The 21,147-nt window shown below is 36.4% G+C and overlaps 1 protein-coding gene across 1 annotated transcript in view; it reads left to right on the forward strand.

Moving 5' to 3' along the window:
* cubn (cubilin (intrinsic factor-cobalamin receptor)) overlaps positions 1-21,147 on the forward strand; it is a 130,872-nt gene that overhangs the window by 12,638 nt on the left and 97,087 nt on the right. The window contains exons 11-23 of the mRNA XM_069191092.1: positions 741-865; positions 1,608-1,794; positions 2,255-2,373; positions 2,737-2,971; positions 5,254-5,435; positions 6,482-6,644; positions 8,060-8,250; positions 12,852-13,008; positions 14,853-15,031; positions 15,483-15,648; positions 16,291-16,516; positions 17,799-17,929; positions 19,863-20,052. Of these exons, the coding sequence (XP_069047193.1) occupies positions 741-865; positions 1,608-1,794; positions 2,255-2,373; positions 2,737-2,971; positions 5,254-5,435; positions 6,482-6,644; positions 8,060-8,250; positions 12,852-13,008; positions 14,853-15,031; positions 15,483-15,648; positions 16,291-16,516; positions 17,799-17,929; positions 19,863-20,052 (2,251 nt within the window). The remainder of the gene's footprint in view (positions 1-740; positions 866-1,607; positions 1,795-2,254; positions 2,374-2,736; positions 2,972-5,253; positions 5,436-6,481; positions 6,645-8,059; positions 8,251-12,851; positions 13,009-14,852; positions 15,032-15,482; positions 15,649-16,290; positions 16,517-17,798; positions 17,930-19,862; positions 20,053-21,147) is intronic.

The following is a 21,147-nucleotide window of genomic DNA, read 5'->3' on the forward strand; positions in this document are numbered from 1 at the left end:
GTAAGCAATTATTATTAATTATTACTAATAATGAAGTGCGATTGGTGAACACATTTGGCCATGCCCCTCAGACCACACCTACACCATCTATCTCATTATAATTTTATTAATTGCACATCTGCAGTCATTGTTTACATGTCTGCATTGTTTACATTCAAACTGTTTACTTGTACATTGTCTACTTTTTGTTTGTATATTGTCTAGATGCACTGTCTGCACTTTGTGTTTTACACTTTTTTTAACAATCGAGAGACTTTCTGTAAGTAAGAATTCAATTGTGCAAGTACATGTACTGGTTACATATGGCAATAAAGTTCAAGTTAAAAATACAAAGGACACTGTGGTATTGCAAGACCAGACTTCAGAACCTCTGGTCTGCTCTTCAAGTTGTCATTCTCCCTTGGTGTTAGTGGCATTGTTGGCTTTTAAAATCTTTTTTATTTATTTATTTTCCTTGGGAATAATTGCCTAACAGCTGAGCACCCACAAAGCAGTTTGTCCTCTTCTATCTCATTCATAAAACAGATAGTTCTGTGGTGTGCAGAAATATATACCTGGAGAAATACTGAAAAATGTGTATAAGCAGTTAAACAGAATAATTAAATGGTTATTTTTTCATATAATGAAAGTTATAGAGACAAGGAAAATGGACTATGCACAAACAACTGGTGCTAACATTTGAGATGTCAAATGTAAAATCCAGTGTCTGGACTGAAGCAGAACTCATCATTTCTCTATAGGAAGCCTCCTCCCTATCTGCACCTGTCCTCCTGGCTATGCTGGGAATGGTTATGGGCCGGCTGGCTGCACTCCTATCAGTAACATTTGCCAAAGTCACAGTCCCTGTGTAAATGGACAGTGCATGGTGAGTGTACACATTCTGCATTTGCCAAATGAAACCCACTGGAAACTTGATTTTAAAGCCTTGCCTATAGTGAAATCTGCTAAGGTCACTTCCCTATTAAATTCAGGACTGCCACAGCGAATGTTTTTAATGGGCTGGGTGATCTGATAAGATCAGTGATTGATCAGCATTTAGTGCTGGCTAAATTCACGGTTCAAGTTAATTGGGTGGCTTAAAAATCGACCAGACGGAGATACAGTATGTGAGAACTGCAAAGAAAATGGCACAGTAGTCTTTATAAGTCATATTGATTGCTTCTTTGTCATTTGCTCAAAGAATAATTTGTCTAATTGATTTCCTCCAGAGCACTTTGCTCAAGTTTAATGTTCCTTGAGTGACGAATCTGCAAAATAGGAAAATTAAAGTTAAATAAACATTGATAATGACTAAAATATTAGTTTCAAATTCTTCTTTATATCTTAATCTTTTACTCTCTTTGTATTGTCTAATATATTCCTCCTACCTTCCACAGACATGCCAGTTATGTTAATAGGTGTTTCTTTTGTGCGTCCATATGTGTTGATGAGTGTGTGGGGTGTTATCCTAGTGCTTTGCAATCGACCAGTGCAATCCCTACCAGGTATAAGCAGTTATCCTGTAATGGGTGGGTGTTTGGTGTAGATATGAGTTAAAAATGCTTTCTTTCAAGGCTGAGTAATGTTTTTCTTAGTTCTTCCTCATCTGATCTGTTTTCCTTTTCCAGAGTACCACAACTGGCTACATTTGCACATGTGACCCAGGCTGGTCAGGGGTGAACTGCACAGAAAACATCAATGAGTGCGTGAGCAATCCGTGTCAGAATGGAGGCACCTGTGTTGATGGCATCAATGGATACACCTGCACCTGCACTGATCACTGGATGGGCCTGCAGTGCCAAACACCACAGCAAGGTGCATGAAAATGTTTTATTGACTTTGGAGTTAAAGGATTGACACAGAGCAGTGTTATACTGGTTGATGTTTGATAAAGCCATTTTAAAATCTACGTTTCTAATTTGAATAGTCCTGCTGCCAAATAATTAATCTTTCTCACAAGCTCTAATAGAGAAATGTAAAGTGTCCGTTGCCAACAATTTCAAATAAATCTTTTTTTGTTAAGGCCTTATAAGATCAGGGTATTTTTAAGAATGAATTTGCTAAAATCAAAGATGTCATTTTTAGAAAAATTATGTAAAAGAGTCTAATACTAAATGTGCAACTCATAGTTGTGTTATTAAAATAACTCAACAGAAATTGAATCAAGATAAAAGTTTAGGCTGAATACATTTACTATCTCCATCCAAAGTCTGAAGTTTTCTTTTGTACTGGGTTCTTGATTGCAATTAATTGTTGACTTTGTTGTGTGCTCCAGTGTGTGGGGGATACCTCACAGCAGTGGCTGGGACATTCAGCTATCCCAATTTTCCTGGAAATGATCAGTATGATCATCAAGTCAGCTGTGCCTGGGTGGTCCGTACTGATTCGGACAAGGTTAGTTCCATTCCTTGTAATCCAGAGCTCATTGGAACTGCAAGAGACTTTAACACCTAGGAGAGTGATGATATTTAATCACTTCTTGAATTTTATTGAACAAACTCTTCAAATGGGTCTCACTAAACGAGTAAGTATGTTTACTATTAAATGTGTTTTACATAAATTCAGTCTTCTGGAATATGCATTTAAATTTTTTGTCTTTTGTGAGCCACTTCTCCTTACTGACATATAGCTGTATTCTGGGTGTTCTAGGGTCCCTCATCCTGATGTCACTGATATTTAACAAAAGTACAAGCTTTGGCATCTAACTTGCTCAGCACAAAGTCTTCTGTGAATCTGATGGATACTCTATTTTTCCAGGTTCTCCGGATAACTTTCCCACATTTTGATTTGGAAAACAGCGCCAACTGCAACTATGACTTCCTGCAGATACATGATGGAGAGTCAGCCTCTGGCTTCATGATTGGCAGATACTGTGGCACCAATGTCCCGACTGAACTCTTCAGTTCCCACAACTCATTGTACTTCTGGTTCCGCTCTGACCACTCGGTCAGCGCTGGGGGCTTCACTGTAGCCTGGGAGTCAAGAGATCCTGGTATTAGTTTCTCCTGACATTTGGTCCTGACATAGGACAAATAGGACAAATACCAGACAGTGAATTATTCTGGAATAATTACTTTCCTCTCTAGATAGTGGACAGTAAAATATTCTGACCTTTAACAGGAAATTCATCCTTTTGATTGTTGCTATGCTGACTGAGCCAAACATATTTTCCATCATTAAAAAGTTATTTACTGTTAGGCTAACAAGTTTTTAAACTGAAAACATTTGTATTTCCATTTTATCTTTTCACTGAGAAAAAAAGAAATGTTTAGAACTCAATACCTGTTTAGAAATAGTAATATTGTGCTCATACTGTGCAGAAAGGCTCTTCTAAAGAAGAATGTTTGAGTGTAGATTTGAAGGAGTTTAGAGAAGGTGACTCTCTGATATCCCTGGGCATAGAGTTCCAGAGATATGGGGCATAACAGGAGAAGGCCCTGTCACCCATAGTGTAGACGGGACTAGGGGACAGATAGGAGACCAGAATTAGAAGAGTAAAGTTTGCTAGGTGGGGAGTAGGATGATAGTACTTCAGACAGGTACTGAGGTGCCAAGTCATGCAGAGCCTTATAGGTGAGCATGGGGATTTTGAAGTCAACATGAAACTTGACAGGAAGCCTGTGCAAGAACTCCAGGATAGGAGTAATGTGATCACTTGCACTAGACCTGGTCAGGATTCTGGCAAATTTTGGTCATAGTGAAGTTTGTTCAATGTGGATTTAGAAACCTCAGCGAGTAGAACGTTACAGCAGAAGACAAATGTGTTGATCAGCTTTTCAGCCTCAGTTAGCGATAACATACAGTAAGTCGTAGTCTAGTGATATTTCTAAGGTGAAAGAAAGATGTTTTGACAATATGTTGCACAATATGTTGATGGGGGGTGCCAATAAGCATGACTTGTCACAGTTTAGGTGAAGGAAATTTTGAGTTATCCATGTTTTGATGTCAGAGATGCAATTAGAATGGAGAAAGCCACATAAGTCTAGGGCTTGATATGGATGTAGATTTGAGTATCATCAGCATAGAAATGATAGTTGAGACCATGTGACTTTAAAAGCTGACCAAGTGGAAACATGTAAATGCCGAAAAGTAGGGGGGCTTACTATTGAGCCCTGAGGAACACCAGACTTAATGAGTCCAATTTCAAACCTAAATCCGCCAAGAGAGACAAAGTGACAGTGATCAATGAGGTAAAACTTGAACTAGCTGAGAACAGTGTCAGAAACTTGAAACACGGGTTTCATGGTTGACAGTGTCGAAAGCAGTACTGAGACCAATAAGAATGAGGACCTTTAACCTATGATGATGTGGTTTGAGTTTGGAACATGATTTATATACTGTAAGTGCTCCATTCAGAAGTACCATCACAGTACCAGCATTTTTCAGAATATTGTAAGGAGACAAAGCTACAGAAACAAAAGACAACTTGGTAATGTTTTATGATAAATCCTAGAATCATTAGAGTGACTATCTCATGTGTTACTATCTCATCTGATTAAGAATTGTTGGCATATAGTAAATTAACTTTTTGATGAGGCACAAAATATGGCAGAAGTCCCACTTAAAGAACTCTGTTGTAATTTTTCCTAAGCTGGTAATTAGATGGAATGAAAAAAAAATAGTTTTTGGGTTAAGAAATAAATTACTTGCTAACAGTATCTAACCTTTAATTGGAAAACAATATTCCAGCACACACATAAGATCCCTGTTTCACCATGTCCAGAGAAAATACCATTACCATCTCAAGCCCATTTGATTAAAAAACTCTGGACTAACCATCTCTGGTCTTTGACAAACAGAATCTACCCTTAAATTACCACTTTATAAAACAATCTTGTTAAAATTATCTCTGATTGACTGTGTAAACAGATTTTTTTTCTCCAGGTTACCAATTAAGAGACAATATGGAATAATGGACTGCCCATTTTATCTGTAGCCTTCCAAGCCCAGTGTTTGTCTGTTTTATTCACATCACTTACATGCTAAATGTTCAGAACATTTCATATTGATCCCAGTTAGCATAAATAACTTTTTTTTTAAATTTGCCTATAAAACCTGATAGATTTTGTCTTTCCAAGAGTAAGATGTGAAACTATTTTAACTTTTAAAACGCACACCTCACCTCAACTTTTTATACCTAAATCTGAGACAGAATCAACACCAAAACTCTTAATAATAAAATTAAGTTTCTTAAAGCCTATGAATTCAGCTTTAATTTATAAAAAATATATAGATGAAGGCCATTTCCTATCCTTATGTAATTTGTTTTTTCAGAATGTGGTGGAGAGATGACGAGTACATATGGCTCTATTACTTCCCCTGGGTACCCTGGAAACTATCCACCGAACAGGGACTGCTACTGGACTGTGACAGTGAACCCTGGACTTCTCATAACATTTGCCTTTGGGACTCTGAGTCTGGAACATCATGATAACTGCAACTTTGACTTTCTTGAGGTGAATCTCAATTTACACCAAAGGTTTAGGAGCAGATTTTAGAAAAACTATGATCAAAAGTATTTTTTTAAATGTTTGTTTTTAGTGGGATGGCACTTTGGCACAGAGATGAACTTAGTTGCAACAAGGTTCTGTTCTGGACCTGGTGTGCTATCTGCTTGGAGTTTATACGTCCTCCTCTTGTACACTTGGATTCTCTGGGTGCTCCAGTCTTCTCTCACAGTCCAAAGACATGCTGGTAGATTAATTGGCCCTGGTATCACTGTGTGCATGATTGTCTGTGTCTGTGTCAGTTCCCTGCAATGGACCGGCATCCCACTGAAGATGTCCAGCTTCCCCTTGACTCTGAACTGGATAAAGTGATTAGAAAATGGATAGATGATTGGATGGTGTCTTTTTATTATTTGAAATACCTGAAAAACACAAGCAAAAAACCCCACCTTAACTTTATTATATTTGCATACTACATTTATCTTTGTTATAACTAAGTATATGTAGTATCATCCTGTACATAAAAGTTAATGTAATATTTTGCTTTGTGTTTTTTTTGTGTACTGTATGAACGTGATACACTACGGGTTAAAATGTTTTTTTTTTCATTTTGTTTAATTGTGATCTGTTTTTCATCACTCACATGAGGCATACAAGCTCACATGCTCTCACAAGCTCTCATTTATCATTTAAGATGATTAGTATTTCTAAAACATTTCAAACAAGGTTGAGTGCTCTACTTTTGTCATCACAGTAGTCGTTTAGAAAACGTGAATGTTCTGTTTCCACAAAGAAAAAGTGAATGGAGACATAGGTCGTCATGTCCTGGAAAAGCTAGGAAGGACGTTTTTCCTTGATCACTTTGTAAAACCAGAAAATGTAAATGCACATTTTGAGTTTTTATTCTGATTACGTTTATTTGATAAGCAGCTCTGCTGTCCACCATTTGGCCAGTCTTGTTCCGAAAGGATTTGACCCCATGTGCACCACAAGGACCATGGACCGTATTGGTTTTGTGTGCTGTGTAACCCTTACACACATTTATTGTTTGACAGATAAGGGATGGCCTTCTGCCAGAAGATCCAGTGCTTGGCAGATTTTGCAGCAGTGTCTCTCCACCTCCACTGCAGACCACGGGACCACTTGCTTGGATCCATTTCCACTCAGACTTCACTGTGTCTGACCGAGGATTCCACATCACCTACACAACATCACCATGTCAGTACAATTTACTGTCTAACACAGTGTTTGCTTGTGCCAGATGTAGGAGAAGTGGGTTTTTCACAGCAAAGAATGATTACTTTTCAGAAAATCAGAAGAAGTTTTGCTCATAGGCAAAAATCTGTCCTAGTTTCCTTCACAGAGTGAGTAGTAGGATTGTTGTAGATGGTGTGCTGAGTGTTGACTCATCAGCCCTTTGAGTGATTGACATCTAGCATACTAGTTTAAGTATTGAGATGACATGAGGGATTGGATTCAATGCGCTTTGCCTTGACCCTGAGGAAGTACACTGCTCTCCCTTGTAATACCCAGCAAATTCAGATCAGATGGGTACCCTTGGCACCCTAGCACACATCAATGAATGAGAGGCAATGAAATCTTATTTCCAAAAGCAACTAGCCCCTTCTACTGTTTGAAGCAAATTATACCTCTTGTTTCAAACTTTTCCAAACCTAAAAATATGGGTAATGAACATCTTTATAACTCAAGCAAAAAATAGAGGTAATTTTAATCTTGATTTATTGTGCACCATGTCAATTTCCATTTATACATCAAGCTACTGTACCAAAGTCTGTGGGCTTGTGTTTCAAATTTCATATACAGCTGTACACTCAATGTCTTCTTTCACATTTCAGTATATATATATGAATTGTTATTTGTTTTCTTTGGAAGTAGTTTAATTGACTGTACAATTCTATTATAGTAATTATGAAGAAAATACATTTTTGTTTACTGGTGGTGAACCATCAGTGAATGTGAACATTCTGGGCAGTTGCAGAAAATACGGCTGAGCTCACCTTTTGTATTATTGTAAAGTCTTGCAATATACTGTAAAGGCAGAGAAGTTGGCATTATAAAGGTACGATGTCAAAATCTGGTTACAAGATGATATAATAAGATATAATTGTTCTCCAAACTGCTTCAAAAACTAGAGAACAGTGAGATCAAATGTTATTCATAACTGCCTTTAATTTGTATTTTACACAGTGAGTGTAAAGAAACCAGATTTAAAATAATGTGTCATTGAATGCTACCTACAAGCCATCCTTAGCTTCATGGAACTTCAGAAGTACACATCTTGGCACAAAACCTTCTGTCTAGTTTCTACCAGAATCATTACTAGACAGGCATGGAAGGTGGATGCCAGCATTAGTCAGCATTACAGCATTACAGTAATAAACTCAGCAGCAAACCTTTTGCAGCAATTAGTAGTCTTATTAATTTCTGCAAAGGAGTATGTAATCTGTCCCTGGAGAGCACTATTAGCCTCTGACCTTTTCTATAGGTGACATACTGTCTAGTGTCTGTATAGTGTCCAAATTGTCTTGACCTAACCTATTAGAAAATGGAAATATGATGCAGTGCTGAGGGAAGCTGTAAACATCTGGTGCTTTTTTATGTTTGTGTTTCAGCTGACCCTGGTTGTGGAGGCACATACACTAACAGTGAGGGAGTCATCATTTCCCCTAACTGGCCAAACTCTTATGCCAATAACCGGCAATGCATCTATGTCATCCGACAGCCAGTCAATGAGATTGTCTTTCTCAACTTCACAAACATGGAGCTGGAATCTCACAGTGGCTGTGCCTTCGATTATGTTGAGGTAAACTGGATTTAGTCAGCAATTCCTAACTTTATTAAAACGAAACACACAGTATTTTAATATTTTGTAAATATTGATTAATCAATTATTTCTGCATACAAATCTGTAGGATACTTGTATTTCTTAAAAATATGTATTATATAATTAATTATTCTTCTTACATTAACATTACTCTTCCTAATAATAATAATAATTATTCCATTTCATTTGCCGAAGTACTTTATACCATATGGTGTCGCGGGAAGCCGGAGCCTACCTGGCAAGCAACAAGGCAGGGTACACCATTGACGGGGCATCAGTCCATTGCAGGGCAAGTGCAAGCCAATCATACATAGGGACAATTTGGAGGCCACAATAAAGGCCGAGGGGGAAATGTGGCCCGGACACCGGAATAGCTCCCTACTCTTATCGAGAAATACACAGAGACTGAGAGTCAGGACCTTGGTTTAACGTCCACTATACTGGGGCATTAAGACCTACACTTACTGCAGGGAAGGCACCCCCTGCTGGTCCCTTTAACACCACTTCCAGCAGCAACCATAGCTTCCAAGGAGTTCTCCCATCCAGGTACTGACCAGGCTAAACCGATTATTATTATTATTATTTTGACGTAGTTCAAGTAGGTAGCTGCGTCAGCAGCGTAAACTGCGAAGGAACAGGTAACGGGTTTATTCCATGCTGAAAAGAAAAGTAAGGAAACACAATGTTTTGGCTGTGGAGCCGCCTTCATAATATTATTAATCATTAATGCGCTTAATAAAGCACAATGGTGCTGACATATTCTGCAAAACTGCGGTGATTCTTTGCAAGCAGTCAGAATGTAGTGGCACTTTTATCACTACAGAAGTAAAATCTAATTTGAAGAAATTATTTCTGTCAGAATTTATTTTATTATAGACATTAATGGGACGGCACAGTGGAATAGTATTTAGCATTGCTGCCCTAGCACTGGGCCCTGGGTTCAAGTCCAGACATTAGGTGTTATCTGTATGTTCCCCCTATGTTCAGGTTGTCTCTTCTGGCTGCTTCGGTTTCCTCCCACAGTCATTAAAATCCAGTTGTAGTTTAATTGGCTTCTATGAAAATTGTCTCTTGTTGTGAGGGTTATAATTCTGCCCTGTGATGAACTGGTGTCCTATGCAGGATGTACCCTCCCTTGCACCTGTTGCTTTCGGGTACACAGGCTTCGGCTCCCCTGTAACTCTGAATTGGATGAAGTGGTTAGAAATAGTTGGATGAATAGACATTATTATATATTCTTATGGTATTATTATATTTATAATTTTTGGTTTGTAGAGATTGAAAGTTCAGCCTTTGAAAATAAAAAAGGTACATATTTCCACTCTAGCTCAAAATTAGCCTAAGTAGGCTTATTATTTGTTGGTTACCAGTAACTTCAGATGACCAGGGAATTTACTGAACAAGGCAAAAATAATAAAATTGTGAATGTCTACACCTTTGTTTAACTATGCTGAAGTACATAGACAGATATTTTGTAGATGGAAGATACTTGGCTTGTACAGACACTAGAGAGATTATCCAAAGGATACCCATACTATAGATATATTGCAGGTATACTCTATCTGCAACCCTGAATCTAACCTGGCATGTCAAATACAAGTTCAAGCATTGTGAAACTTTATTATAACACCAGACAAATTATGTTTTAAGGAACAAGACTTAAACAGGCATGGATATGGGCATATCATCCTATAGTAGGCCAGAGATACATGTTCAAATTTCTGTGCATTATGCATTGATTTTGCCTTGCTGTCTGAAAGATGATGATTTGAATCCTTCTCAAACTGATGTGAGACATACAGTACTTCATCTCAGTTGGGCAGAAACTAGGTCTTTAAATAAATAGATCAAGCTCTATTTTTATACTTAATTGCTTTGTTTTTTCAAGTTTTTCAATGACAATTGTTTAAAAACAAGAACCTATCAAGTCCAGAAGCAGTAAACATGCAGCAAGTTTTTCAGCTGGCTGCAGCATTTGTGGTCTAGCCCCATGGGATGCAAATTCTGAGTTTTCTCCTAACTCTTTCATTCCATCTGTGGAGTACAGTGTCTTTCTGTACTACTGTATATCATCCCAGGATGCTGGTGTTTGCTGATTTTCTTGTTGTATTTTAAGTGCAAACTAGTTTTTTTAGTATAAATTCACTTCATACCTCACATAAAGTACTGTGTTCCCTTACATGGAATACAGAACAATAATTTTTAAATAATTTAAAATCTTAAAATTTTCAAAAAAACTTTGATGTCTAAATGAGCCACATTACATATTCTTATTTTTTCTATGGGAGGTCTCTCCCATAACGGTCTGTCAGAGATCTTATAAATTCAACTGTCAGTTTTCATAGATTGTTTTGGGATATCAAGTTGTAGACTTTTATATGAAACAGAATGACTGAAACAGACAGCACTTACAATATATACTAAGAGGCTTTAAAAACACAATAAATGCATTTTGGAATAGTAGTGTTTTTTTGTGTTTTTAATGTCTCTCAGTGTGCAGTATACAGTATATAATAGTCTTTTCACATCTTTGCAGAGGATTCTTGCCAGCCTCTGGCCATAGTATATTGGTAACATGGACTCTGCACTTCTTTTGGGCATTTGTATTTGTATCTGGAAGTGTGAAAACACATTTCTGCCTTTGAAAAGCACTGTGTTACACTCTCTGTGATGAGTAGAAAATGTGTGAATATTGATCAAATCTTGATAAAACAATAATGAAAAATAAAGAATTCTGACTAAACGAATACACTAATACAACAATACATTCTTCTGGACTCAGAAAGCACGGGTGGAACATGAAATGAGAAGGCTGGCAGGCTTGCGGGACAGGCTTCAGCTAATCAAAATAAAAGAGCCATTGTGCTTTAGTAATGGTAGCTGTGTGTTTAAAAGGCCAAGCTGCAGTAAAGTCTGCAGTGAGTGGGCTGCCATCAGTAATTGTAAATCAGCTGGCTGGCAGGACTTGTTACTGCCCAGGCCTACATAGTTGATTGAGTCTTTTAATTTAGATAAATGGCAAAAATAAGATTTGTATTAGTATAAATGAAGTATTTCATATTTAATTATTTAGAAATGTATTATCAGTTGTCTTGTTTAAAATATGTGTTTGTGTTTAAATATGTGTTTTGTGTTTAATGTAAAGAACAAGAATTTACAATGTGTGCATTGTGTTTACTTTACATTATGATGATAAGATACTGTACAAATGTATTTGTTTATAATTATGAAAATAATATCTTAAGATTTTCTCCATTTAATGATGTTTTCCTTTGAAAAAGAATCTATCCTACCATGGTCATACTAGGCATTCTCAGTGTTTGTGGATTTATGGAAGAAGGTGCACTGCAGCATGTAGATGTTTACTGTCCACTATCGATGATCTTTGGGATTATATTCCCATTATATAACTGGCCCAGTTTCTTTGCTCTGTGGTGCACAGTTCAGAATACAATTGTTTGAATAGACCAACTAACTTTGTAACACTTATATTGAGTTTTCTTTTGCCATTTTCTAGCAATGCAAAGCAATTTCTAGTGTCTTCAGTGTTGTTTTTAAAAGTAATCCTGTTTGATTATTGCTTTCTCATAAATCTTTTCAAACTTAACATACAATTAATCCACTCTGCTTGCAAAACTAAAGAACTATAAAGAAGCCATAAGATTTAAATACATTAAACCAGATAAAGGGTTAAAAAAATACCAGATTAAAAAAAACATAAATATTTTCAAATTTACTGAGCATTCCAAAAGTGGAAGAAAGTGTGATATTTATTAGAAAGGGGGAGGGTCTTGGGGCTGTGATGAATGTCTGTGTGAGAGTGCTTTCCCCTGTCCTCATGACCATGAATCATGACTGGAACTCCATGGTAACAAAACAAAAGCAGATCCAGTAGGTGTAAACAGTAGGTGTTTGTTATTTACTTAATGTCTGAATTTCCTAATGAGCTCATGACAAGAATCCAGAGTAATGAAATGAAGAAGTCAGGCATGTTAAAAACCCTTTACACATGGCCAGTAATGTAATGAAAAGTCTGAAGCAGTGCATGTCCATATAGTCACTATACATAAACATATTAATTATTTAGAAAAGTTTTAAAAGATCAATTTTAGTAAAAAAATCAAGTATAAAATTGCAGCTGTCATGGCACACTCTGGAACACAACTCATAGAAATGTAAGATGAAGATGAGGAGATCTCCGTAGGAAGTATAAAGGTGTTATTTCCTGGTTCTCTCATTTTTCATTTATAGTGGCTATATAAGTGTAAAATCAGAAGTACCTGGTTGCAACACCAAGTACAGTACATTTATATATTTATATTAATAAAGGAACAAGTAATAGGTTTATTCCATGCTGAAAAAAAAGAGAACACAACGTTTCGGCCGTGGAGCCTTCTTCAGGTGTAAGAGAGACAGGGCAGCTACCCACCTGAACTTTATATTAACAAGGCAGCGAACTGGGACTCAGTTGGTTGCCCATTCATAGCTGTTCTGACAAAGTCTGTCTGTTTCTTCATTTCCAAGTTCCAGTCCTGAATTTATCTACTGTATAAAAAGCCCTGGTGTTTTGCCATTTGCAGGTTCGAGATGGGTCATTGGAAACAGACCCACTAATTGGCAAATACTGCGGCTCCTCCCTGCCAGCTCCCATTACATCCACTTCGAATGCTCTGTGGCTCAGATTCAAGTCTGACGCCTCTGTGACAAGAGGTGGATTCCGAGCGACTTATCAAGTTGGTGAGAGATTGAAACATTTTATCAGCCACTGTACAGACTCACTTTTTCCTCAGCAGTTAATGTATTTATCCATCATTTACACATTGCCTTTGTGCTTGTTTAAAATAATCATTTTTTTTAACATCTGTATTTAGAAAAAGACGAAATATCTTGCATCACCCACAATACAAAGTATACAGAAATGTTTGTCCATGACTCTTCCAAAATATCTGGGAATATTACAGCCATATTATCATTTTTGATGAGAAATTATGAGGTATAAACATTTGGTTTAATATATTAACATCTATAATCTTACTTTTCTTATTCAGTGTAAGAAGTTCAAAATTCAAATCTTTCACTTCAACTCTCCAATACAACAATTTATCCCTTTGTTTAAATAAGGTACAGGTACAGTTAAATGGCTTTTAACCTCTCCTTTTGAAGTAAATTCCTCCAACTTTTGTTTTTTAAGTTTTTTCTTTCGTAAATCTTGAGATTTCCTACTTAAAATCTGGACATCCAGACCAACTTGGTCTTTTGTTTACAGTTAATTTCTTAACTGAGCCCCAATCTCAAACTTGACTCAAAAGTTAGTTAAAAATTTCCTGTCCTGCAAAAACAGAAAAAATAGTTTTAGTTTTGCACTATAAGCCCAAATCAAAAGCTAATACCAATAGTTCAGGTGTTGGTGCTAAGGAAATTCAATGAGCAGGCTTCTTTTGTGCAACAATTAAAAGAGCAGGTGTGCTGTGAAAACAGCTTTGTAAGGTAGTGTGCGTATTTATCAGCTGGGTTTGATGAGTAGAATTGTGCAGAGAACTGGTGGAGTAGAGAGCTGTTGCCATGCCTCCAAGCCGATAACATCTTGCTCAGTATCACATCCTGTTTATCACTGTGACATTTTTTTAAAGCAGTCTATATGAACCTTTCTATGTTGAAGTCATTGTCACCAGTCAGCGCATTGGGCCACAGTGTTGGCAGTGCTGGTTAAGGAAAAGGGCAATGTGCCAGTCTGGTACCAGGTTACGTAATGGTGAACCAAATCTTTTAACGTGAGATTTAACATTTCTGATAGCACTGTGCTGAATTCAGCTGTTTTTTAAAATACAGTTATATCTTCTTATCACACATCCTGTCAAATGTTGTAAGAGGCAGGTTTTATTGGCTTTTGGTAACCATATTATCAAATGGGCTGCCTCTTAAGGGAAAAGATAAAGATTCTTTGTAATTCCTCATTTTAAAATTCAGTTTCTAAATACCATGTTCTTTCAAGAAGAATAGTAGTCTGCACTCATTCATAGGCACAAAAATTACACAAAATACATTACAAATACAAAAATGTCTCTGTTCCTCTACCTACTGAATTTAATGTTTAGTAAGTATTATTTATTTATTAAAACACTGCTTTTTATTTCTCAGTTGGAATGAGCTGTGAGATTGTAAAATTAAGTCATATTTTCGTAATGGTCTGCTCAGTGTCCTACATTATGTTTGTAGGACCATAATGCTGTCAAGCAGATCTGTATGCCATTCCATTAACTCTTCTTTTTAAATGTAGACTTGACATGAAGCCATGGAGTCCGTGTCTGAATGTCAGGTTTAATTTCAGTGCTTTCTTGAGATCCTGTGTGCGCCTATTGTACAGTTGTTGGTTTGTGAGCACTTCTAAACTCTTTTGCTGAGGGGAGGTGAAAATTCTTTTATTTTCAGGTAACATGTACTAATAACCAAATAACAAATAACATATTTGTCAAATATTTAAGTGAGGTGTTCTTTATGCCTCATGGTGAGCCTTTACATGTTCTTACATGGCCTTTGTTAAAAGCAGAATGAGTTACAGAGTGATTTTTTTTTTCCCACAGCTTGTGGAGGAACCTTTTCTGGCTCAGGCTTAATTCGTTCTCCCTACCACCCAAACCCTTATCCTCATGACAAGAGCTGCGAATGGGTCATCACCCAGCCTACAGGCAATGTGGTCACTCTCAACTTTCTTTCCTTCGACATTGAGAGTGGAACGAGTTGTGGTTTTGACTATGTGGAGGTAGGTCACTGCAAAACTAGTGTTATTTATATCAGGTGCGACCTTCCCTGTTTTAATTTTAATTTTAATTTTAATATTACACTGGTCACTATCAATGAAACATTAAATTAAAATAGTTTTTACCAGTCCAAGTTCCTTTTTTGTGGAATGTGTGAAAGATCTTTGAATAATTTAATTTAATAAATGCCATTTCCTGTACAATGGATGATTTTTCTTTTACAAAGGAAGCATTGTAGATGCATGGTAAAGAAAAGTGTGATAAAGTGCGGTTTAATACACTGCGGGAAATCATGGTCCAGCTAAGATGGAATAAGCATGGTTAAAACAGAGGAAACGATATAAACTACTGTGCAGATACTTCAGATCTTATTAAATTATTTCTGTCTTTGGGTTTGTCATGTCTTTGATACTGCTGAATGTGACCAGGCTTTCTTTTGGCTTCCGTTCCAAGGTCAGGGATGGCGCTACAGGTAGCTCCCCTCTGCTTGGCCGATATTGTGGACTGCAGATTCCCAGTCTGATTCAGTCAACCCAGAGGTCTATGTTCATCTTGTTCCACACTGACTCTTCGGTCACCAACCATGGCTTCACTGCCGAGTACAACTATGCTGAAGCAGGTACTGCTAAGGGGCCTCTGATTGTCTTAGACTGTGGGACAGAGCTGACATCCCATCTCATTTTGATCTCATTATTCACTATTACTTTTACAAAAGATGAATGAAAATATATTCTTGTTTTATACTGTTTTATATTATGGTGCACTGATGTTCTGTAAAAGTACCTTGTTATGACTATTATGTCATAATTGACAATGTAATTGATAACTGTATTATGTTGGTAGTACTTCAATTGTTAAAAAAAATAGCTACTGTAAAAAATAATATGATCAACCACTGCAGTATTTTTCTTTCACCTTAATATAGGTATTCATTAGAGGACATTTACAGATTTGCCACTTCATTTTATCCAATTTATTGTCACACACATTGAATCCTTTTGTTATTAGTGTATAAGAACCCCTGATAATGGAGAAAACAGAAACATTCCCATCATCTCTACCTTTTTCTTTTTCTGGGATGGCCGTTGATAATCTGAAGATGATCATTTTACTTTTATTGTGTTATAAGTGTTCAATTTATGTATTACTATTCTTAGTTTCTGTACAACTATGTGTACTGCAATTACCGACTATGCCTTTTGATCTGAAACAGCTCTTTCCATACTAACCAGCTAGATCTGGTTCTGGTTATCTCGTTTAGGTTGTGGTGGGACACTTACTGAATCCTCAGGCACTGTTACCAGCCCTGGCCACCCAACAAATTACCCACATGGAGCCAACTGCACCTGGTACATCACTGCTGCCCCAGGGCACATCATCCGCCTGTCCTTCACGTCCTTCAATCTGGAGTATCACCACGAGTGCCTCTATGACTATGTAGATGTGTATGACAATGGCACTACTGCAACAGGATCCCTGCTTGGAAGGTACTTTACATTACTCAAAACATCTTTTTTTCACCTCAGAAATATTGCTAGACTACACCCTATGCTATCACTAACTGTGGCTGAAAAGCTGATCAACACATTTGCATTCTCTCAAATTGACTACTGTAATGTTCTACTCACTGGGGTATCTAAATCTACTCTGAACAAACTGCAGTATGTCCAAAATTCAGCAACCAGAATCCTGACCATGTCTAGTGCAAATGTTCACATTACTCCTATCCTGAAGTCCTTGCACTGGCTTCCAGTCAAATTCCATGTAGACTTTAAAATTCTCATGCTCAAGGCTCTGCATGGCTTGTCACCTCAGTACCTGTCTGAGCTATTATCGCCCTACTCCCCACCTTGCAACATTCGCTCTTCTAATTCTGCTCTCCTTATTGTCCCCCAAACCCATCTACATTTTATGGGTGACATGGTCTTCTCCTGGTATGCCCCCAAGCTCTGGAACTCTCTCCTTAAGGATATCAGAGAGTCACCTTCTTTAAACTCCTTCAAATCCAGACTCAAAACCCTCTTCTTCAGAAAAGCCTTTACTTAACTGGTTCCATTCTTCACCCCTCTGCTTTTCTTAGTACCACCATCCACGGTCTCCTCTATATATTGTAATTGTGTTTTATCTTGTGTATTCTTCTTATTTATTGTTGTTGTCATCCTGTAAAGCGCTTTGAAAAGCCACCTTTAAAGGCGCTATATAAAATAAGGTTTATTATTATTATTATATTACTCTGTTCCAACAAAAACCAAAAATCTGGTGTCAATGACCACATACTGTATTTTTTTATTTTAATATTATTATAATTTTATAATTTCACTACAAAAATATAAGTAGGCAGCAGTCAAGTTTCTCATTCTAAGATTATTTTACATGTTTTTTTTAATGCACTCTAAACATTATATTACAGAATCAGAAAATAAATACAGTTAGATACCATAAATAAAGTATGCTAAATATGTACAGTATATATTTTTAAACACTTTTGGATTTGTTTTGTAAACTGATGGTAGTATAGGCTACTGGGGAATATTAAGCAAATAGCAAAGAATTGTCATGTTATCAAATTATGGAAATGTTCAGTAAAGTCAGTGAGGAGAAAATCTATTGCATTAAACAATTTGAAATTATTGATTTTCTTTGGAATGAAGAATTTATAGATTCTAAAAACAAGCAAGAGGAGACCAGAAGCACACAGCTTTGAAAACATGTATTTCCTTTGTTACTTTGGCTACAAAATCAGTATGTTTTTTACATGGTCTCAAACAGGTATTGCGGGAGATCAGTTCCTCCATCACTCACAAGCACAGACAACCTGTTAACTATCCTGTTCGTCTCCGATGCAAGCCTAGCTACAGAGGGATTTTCTGCAGGCTATGTGACCATCAATGCCACTACAGGTATCACCCTACTAAGTGTTCATCAGCAGATATGGCAAAAAGTGAAAGCACAGCTAGTGAGAAAAAAAAACACTGTAGTCTTTCCTGTCACTTACAGTGTTACACTATATGTAGCTCTTGGTGAACTGTGGTGTAATCTGTCAGTTGCTCCAATTGATCATGTAAAGTATGTGTTATAAAAACTGTGGGATTAGTCACAGTTGTAATACAGTAGTCAATGTTAATAATTTTAAAATGGCAGGTCTATGCTAGTCTCCTCATAACACTGTTTGTGACGCACTGGTGACCATCATAAAAGATAGTTCATAAACATTTTCTGTATTTCACTAAATGTGATGCAAAAGAATTACTGCATAGAGTTGACTTCAATTGCTGTTTAATGAGGTGGTCAATGAAATCAAATTGTTTACTAAAAAGAAATATGTCTTGCATGTGGAACAAAAAACAATAACTAGGGTTGCCTGTGTCTTACATTCAGTAGAAAGAAAGTAAAATCTACATAGTGAACAGGGCTCTGGTTTAGTCTAGCATCATAGAATGTAAATTGGTTAAAAAAAAGTTAGAAAGGTATTATTTCAAGACAAGTAAGCATTTTGAAAAACAAATACTTAAAAAACTCAGCACTTCAGATATTATATCGACTGGTATATTTAAAAAAATGTATTCTTGCATAAACAGTTACAATATGCCAAACACTAGGAATTTATTTCTTTAAGTTGGATCACGAGCAGTTATCTAATTACATTTAATAACAGTAAACATATTCTTGTGCCACAAAAGAAAACAATTTCTTTGTGACCTTCTGAGGGATTTTAAATAACTGTTACTTATAACATAGTTATATATTTTTCTTTTTTTCTAATCCTGACAAGGTTTTAAATTTGTATAAAGCACAACTGCTGGTTCCACTTTCAAGATTTCATCTCTTGAGGATATCTCCAAAGCTGATGTTTTTTGAACATCATTTGCTGGTAATGGAGAAATAGAAGCTATAAGAGCTTCTATTACTTATGGTTTAGAGATATTAAGAGCAGCCTCACAAAGCATTTGTGCATATTTTTACATTATTATTAGGTGTAATAATTATCATTGAGTGATTTCTAACTCATAAGTAAGAACATTTATTAATATGGAAAAGACACAGATAAAAATCCATCACATAATATCTAGCTCAAATAATTAATAATTAAATGTTAAGGCACTTATGATGTTTTATAAAAATATAAAATCGGTTCATTAAATGTTTCAGTATATCATTATATATACAGTAGGTATATATATATTTCAGTATATCATTATATATACAGTAGGTTGAGTAATCGTGGCATTGTATTGTTGTTAACTATAAAACTGGAAAACTATGAAAATCTGTAACAGTACAAATCACAGGATGCCTTTCTGGGCATTAGAACTGAAATGTGTTCATGTGCTCAAGAGAACTGGATGGGTTTCAAAGCGATTTTCTAATTTAATTAGATGTTTTTCATGTTAGACCGAGGTCTGTTTTACCCTAGCACACAAAAACACAGTCACGCCAAAACCCAGTTTTACTTTCCAAAGTCCTGTCTGCCAGTCACCACAAAGGATCTTTGTACTTTCTGCTGGCTTTATAAAAAGAGTAAAATCAGTAATTGAATAACCAACATAAGAAGGAATGCAACAATTTGCAATTTCCATTGCCTCTGGAGATGGATGTATTGGAGTTTAACTTACATGAGTTTTAAAAAAAGAGACTAGTCTATAAATTTCTGTACTTTTTTAATCAAAGCACTTAAGAACAGTTACAAATTAGAGGAGGCCATTTGGCCCATCTTGTACAAGGCTAATTTATCGGAGGTTCTTATCCACTCATTTCTTGAAAATAAATTTAAATGTGGTAAGCAACTTTTTAAAATTTGTGCTGTCTTTGAGGTGTTCCTATTTTTCCCCCCAGACTGTGCAGAAGTGTACACATCCCCTACGGGAACATTGACGTCTCCCAACTACCCAAATAATTACCCCATGAACAGAGAGTGTGTATACAAGATCATTGTAGAGACCAACAGGCAGATCATGCTCAACTTTACTGACTTCATGCTGGAAGGCCCTTATCCCCCCTGCTCCTATGACTATATTGAGATCAGGTAAAGATACAGAGCTTGCTTCTGAGATTTATCACATGGTACTGTTGTAATTTTTCCATGAGCATGTGCTTCAATTTGCAGGTTATTTCAGTAAATTCCCGATGTCTGATTGTTTTTTAGATGTTTTATATTGGCAAGGCTCTATTTTACATATGTATATCCGTATAGTCATTTGTACATATAGTGTACAGCTGATGTGTTGTATTCAATGAGAACAATCAGAAATTGTAACAGTAAATTGTGTGAGTACTTGACAACTATTAGGAAAATCAGTCTCACACACAGATTCTTAATACACAGTATACAATTTATTGATATAACCAAAACCTGCATAACAAGCAACAATGTCATAGGATAAACAGTATCTGTGAAATGATTTGCAGACACAAGTTAATATGCATTTACTATTGTGACCTAAACATCAAACGTGCATTTGAAATAAGAGTTCAAATCTTGAGAATTATGATGTGAATAATTACGTTTTACTGAAAAAAATCAGTTGTCCAAACGTCCTTGATGAGTTAAAACTTAAACTAAACTGAAGGTAAAAAGCTGGGCTGAGCTTGTCTGTGGAAGCAGAGGAGAGAGAGACCTTTTCCTTGCATTACTTTGCGGCTTCCATTGGCCTCATGCAACTACTGTATGCCAAAGGTAGTGTTTTGCTGATTTTGGTCTTTAAAACGGTCTGTGCAGTTTGTCTTCTTAGTGTCCACAAGGTAGACAAAACGAGAACTCACTTCGTTTTGTGCTGTAGCTTTTGTTTGGAATATGCTCAGAACAAATGGATACCAACAAAATTTGGTTCGATTCAATTTATTTTTATATAGTGCTTTTCACAACAAGGTTGCCCCAAGGCACTTAACAAAGCTGTGTGACATACATGACATAACAAAAACAAAGAGTACAATATGTGGAGATATTGTGAATTTACTGGCACAATATTTAGTTGTAACAGTAAATTGTGTGAGTTTTGTTTTGACTACTAGGAATCCATCAGCAGAACAACAAGGAGTCTCCACAAGGATTACAACACACAGAATACATTTGTTGATACATAAAAACAAAAACACTACATTTAGTACTAGCTTCCTAATC

This window comes from Lepisosteus oculatus, chromosome 6 (genome assembly GCF_040954835.1).
Source record: "Lepisosteus oculatus isolate fLepOcu1 chromosome 6, fLepOcu1.hap2, whole genome shotgun sequence".
Lineage (NCBI taxonomy): Eukaryota > Metazoa > Chordata > Actinopteri > Semionotiformes > Lepisosteidae > Lepisosteus > Lepisosteus oculatus.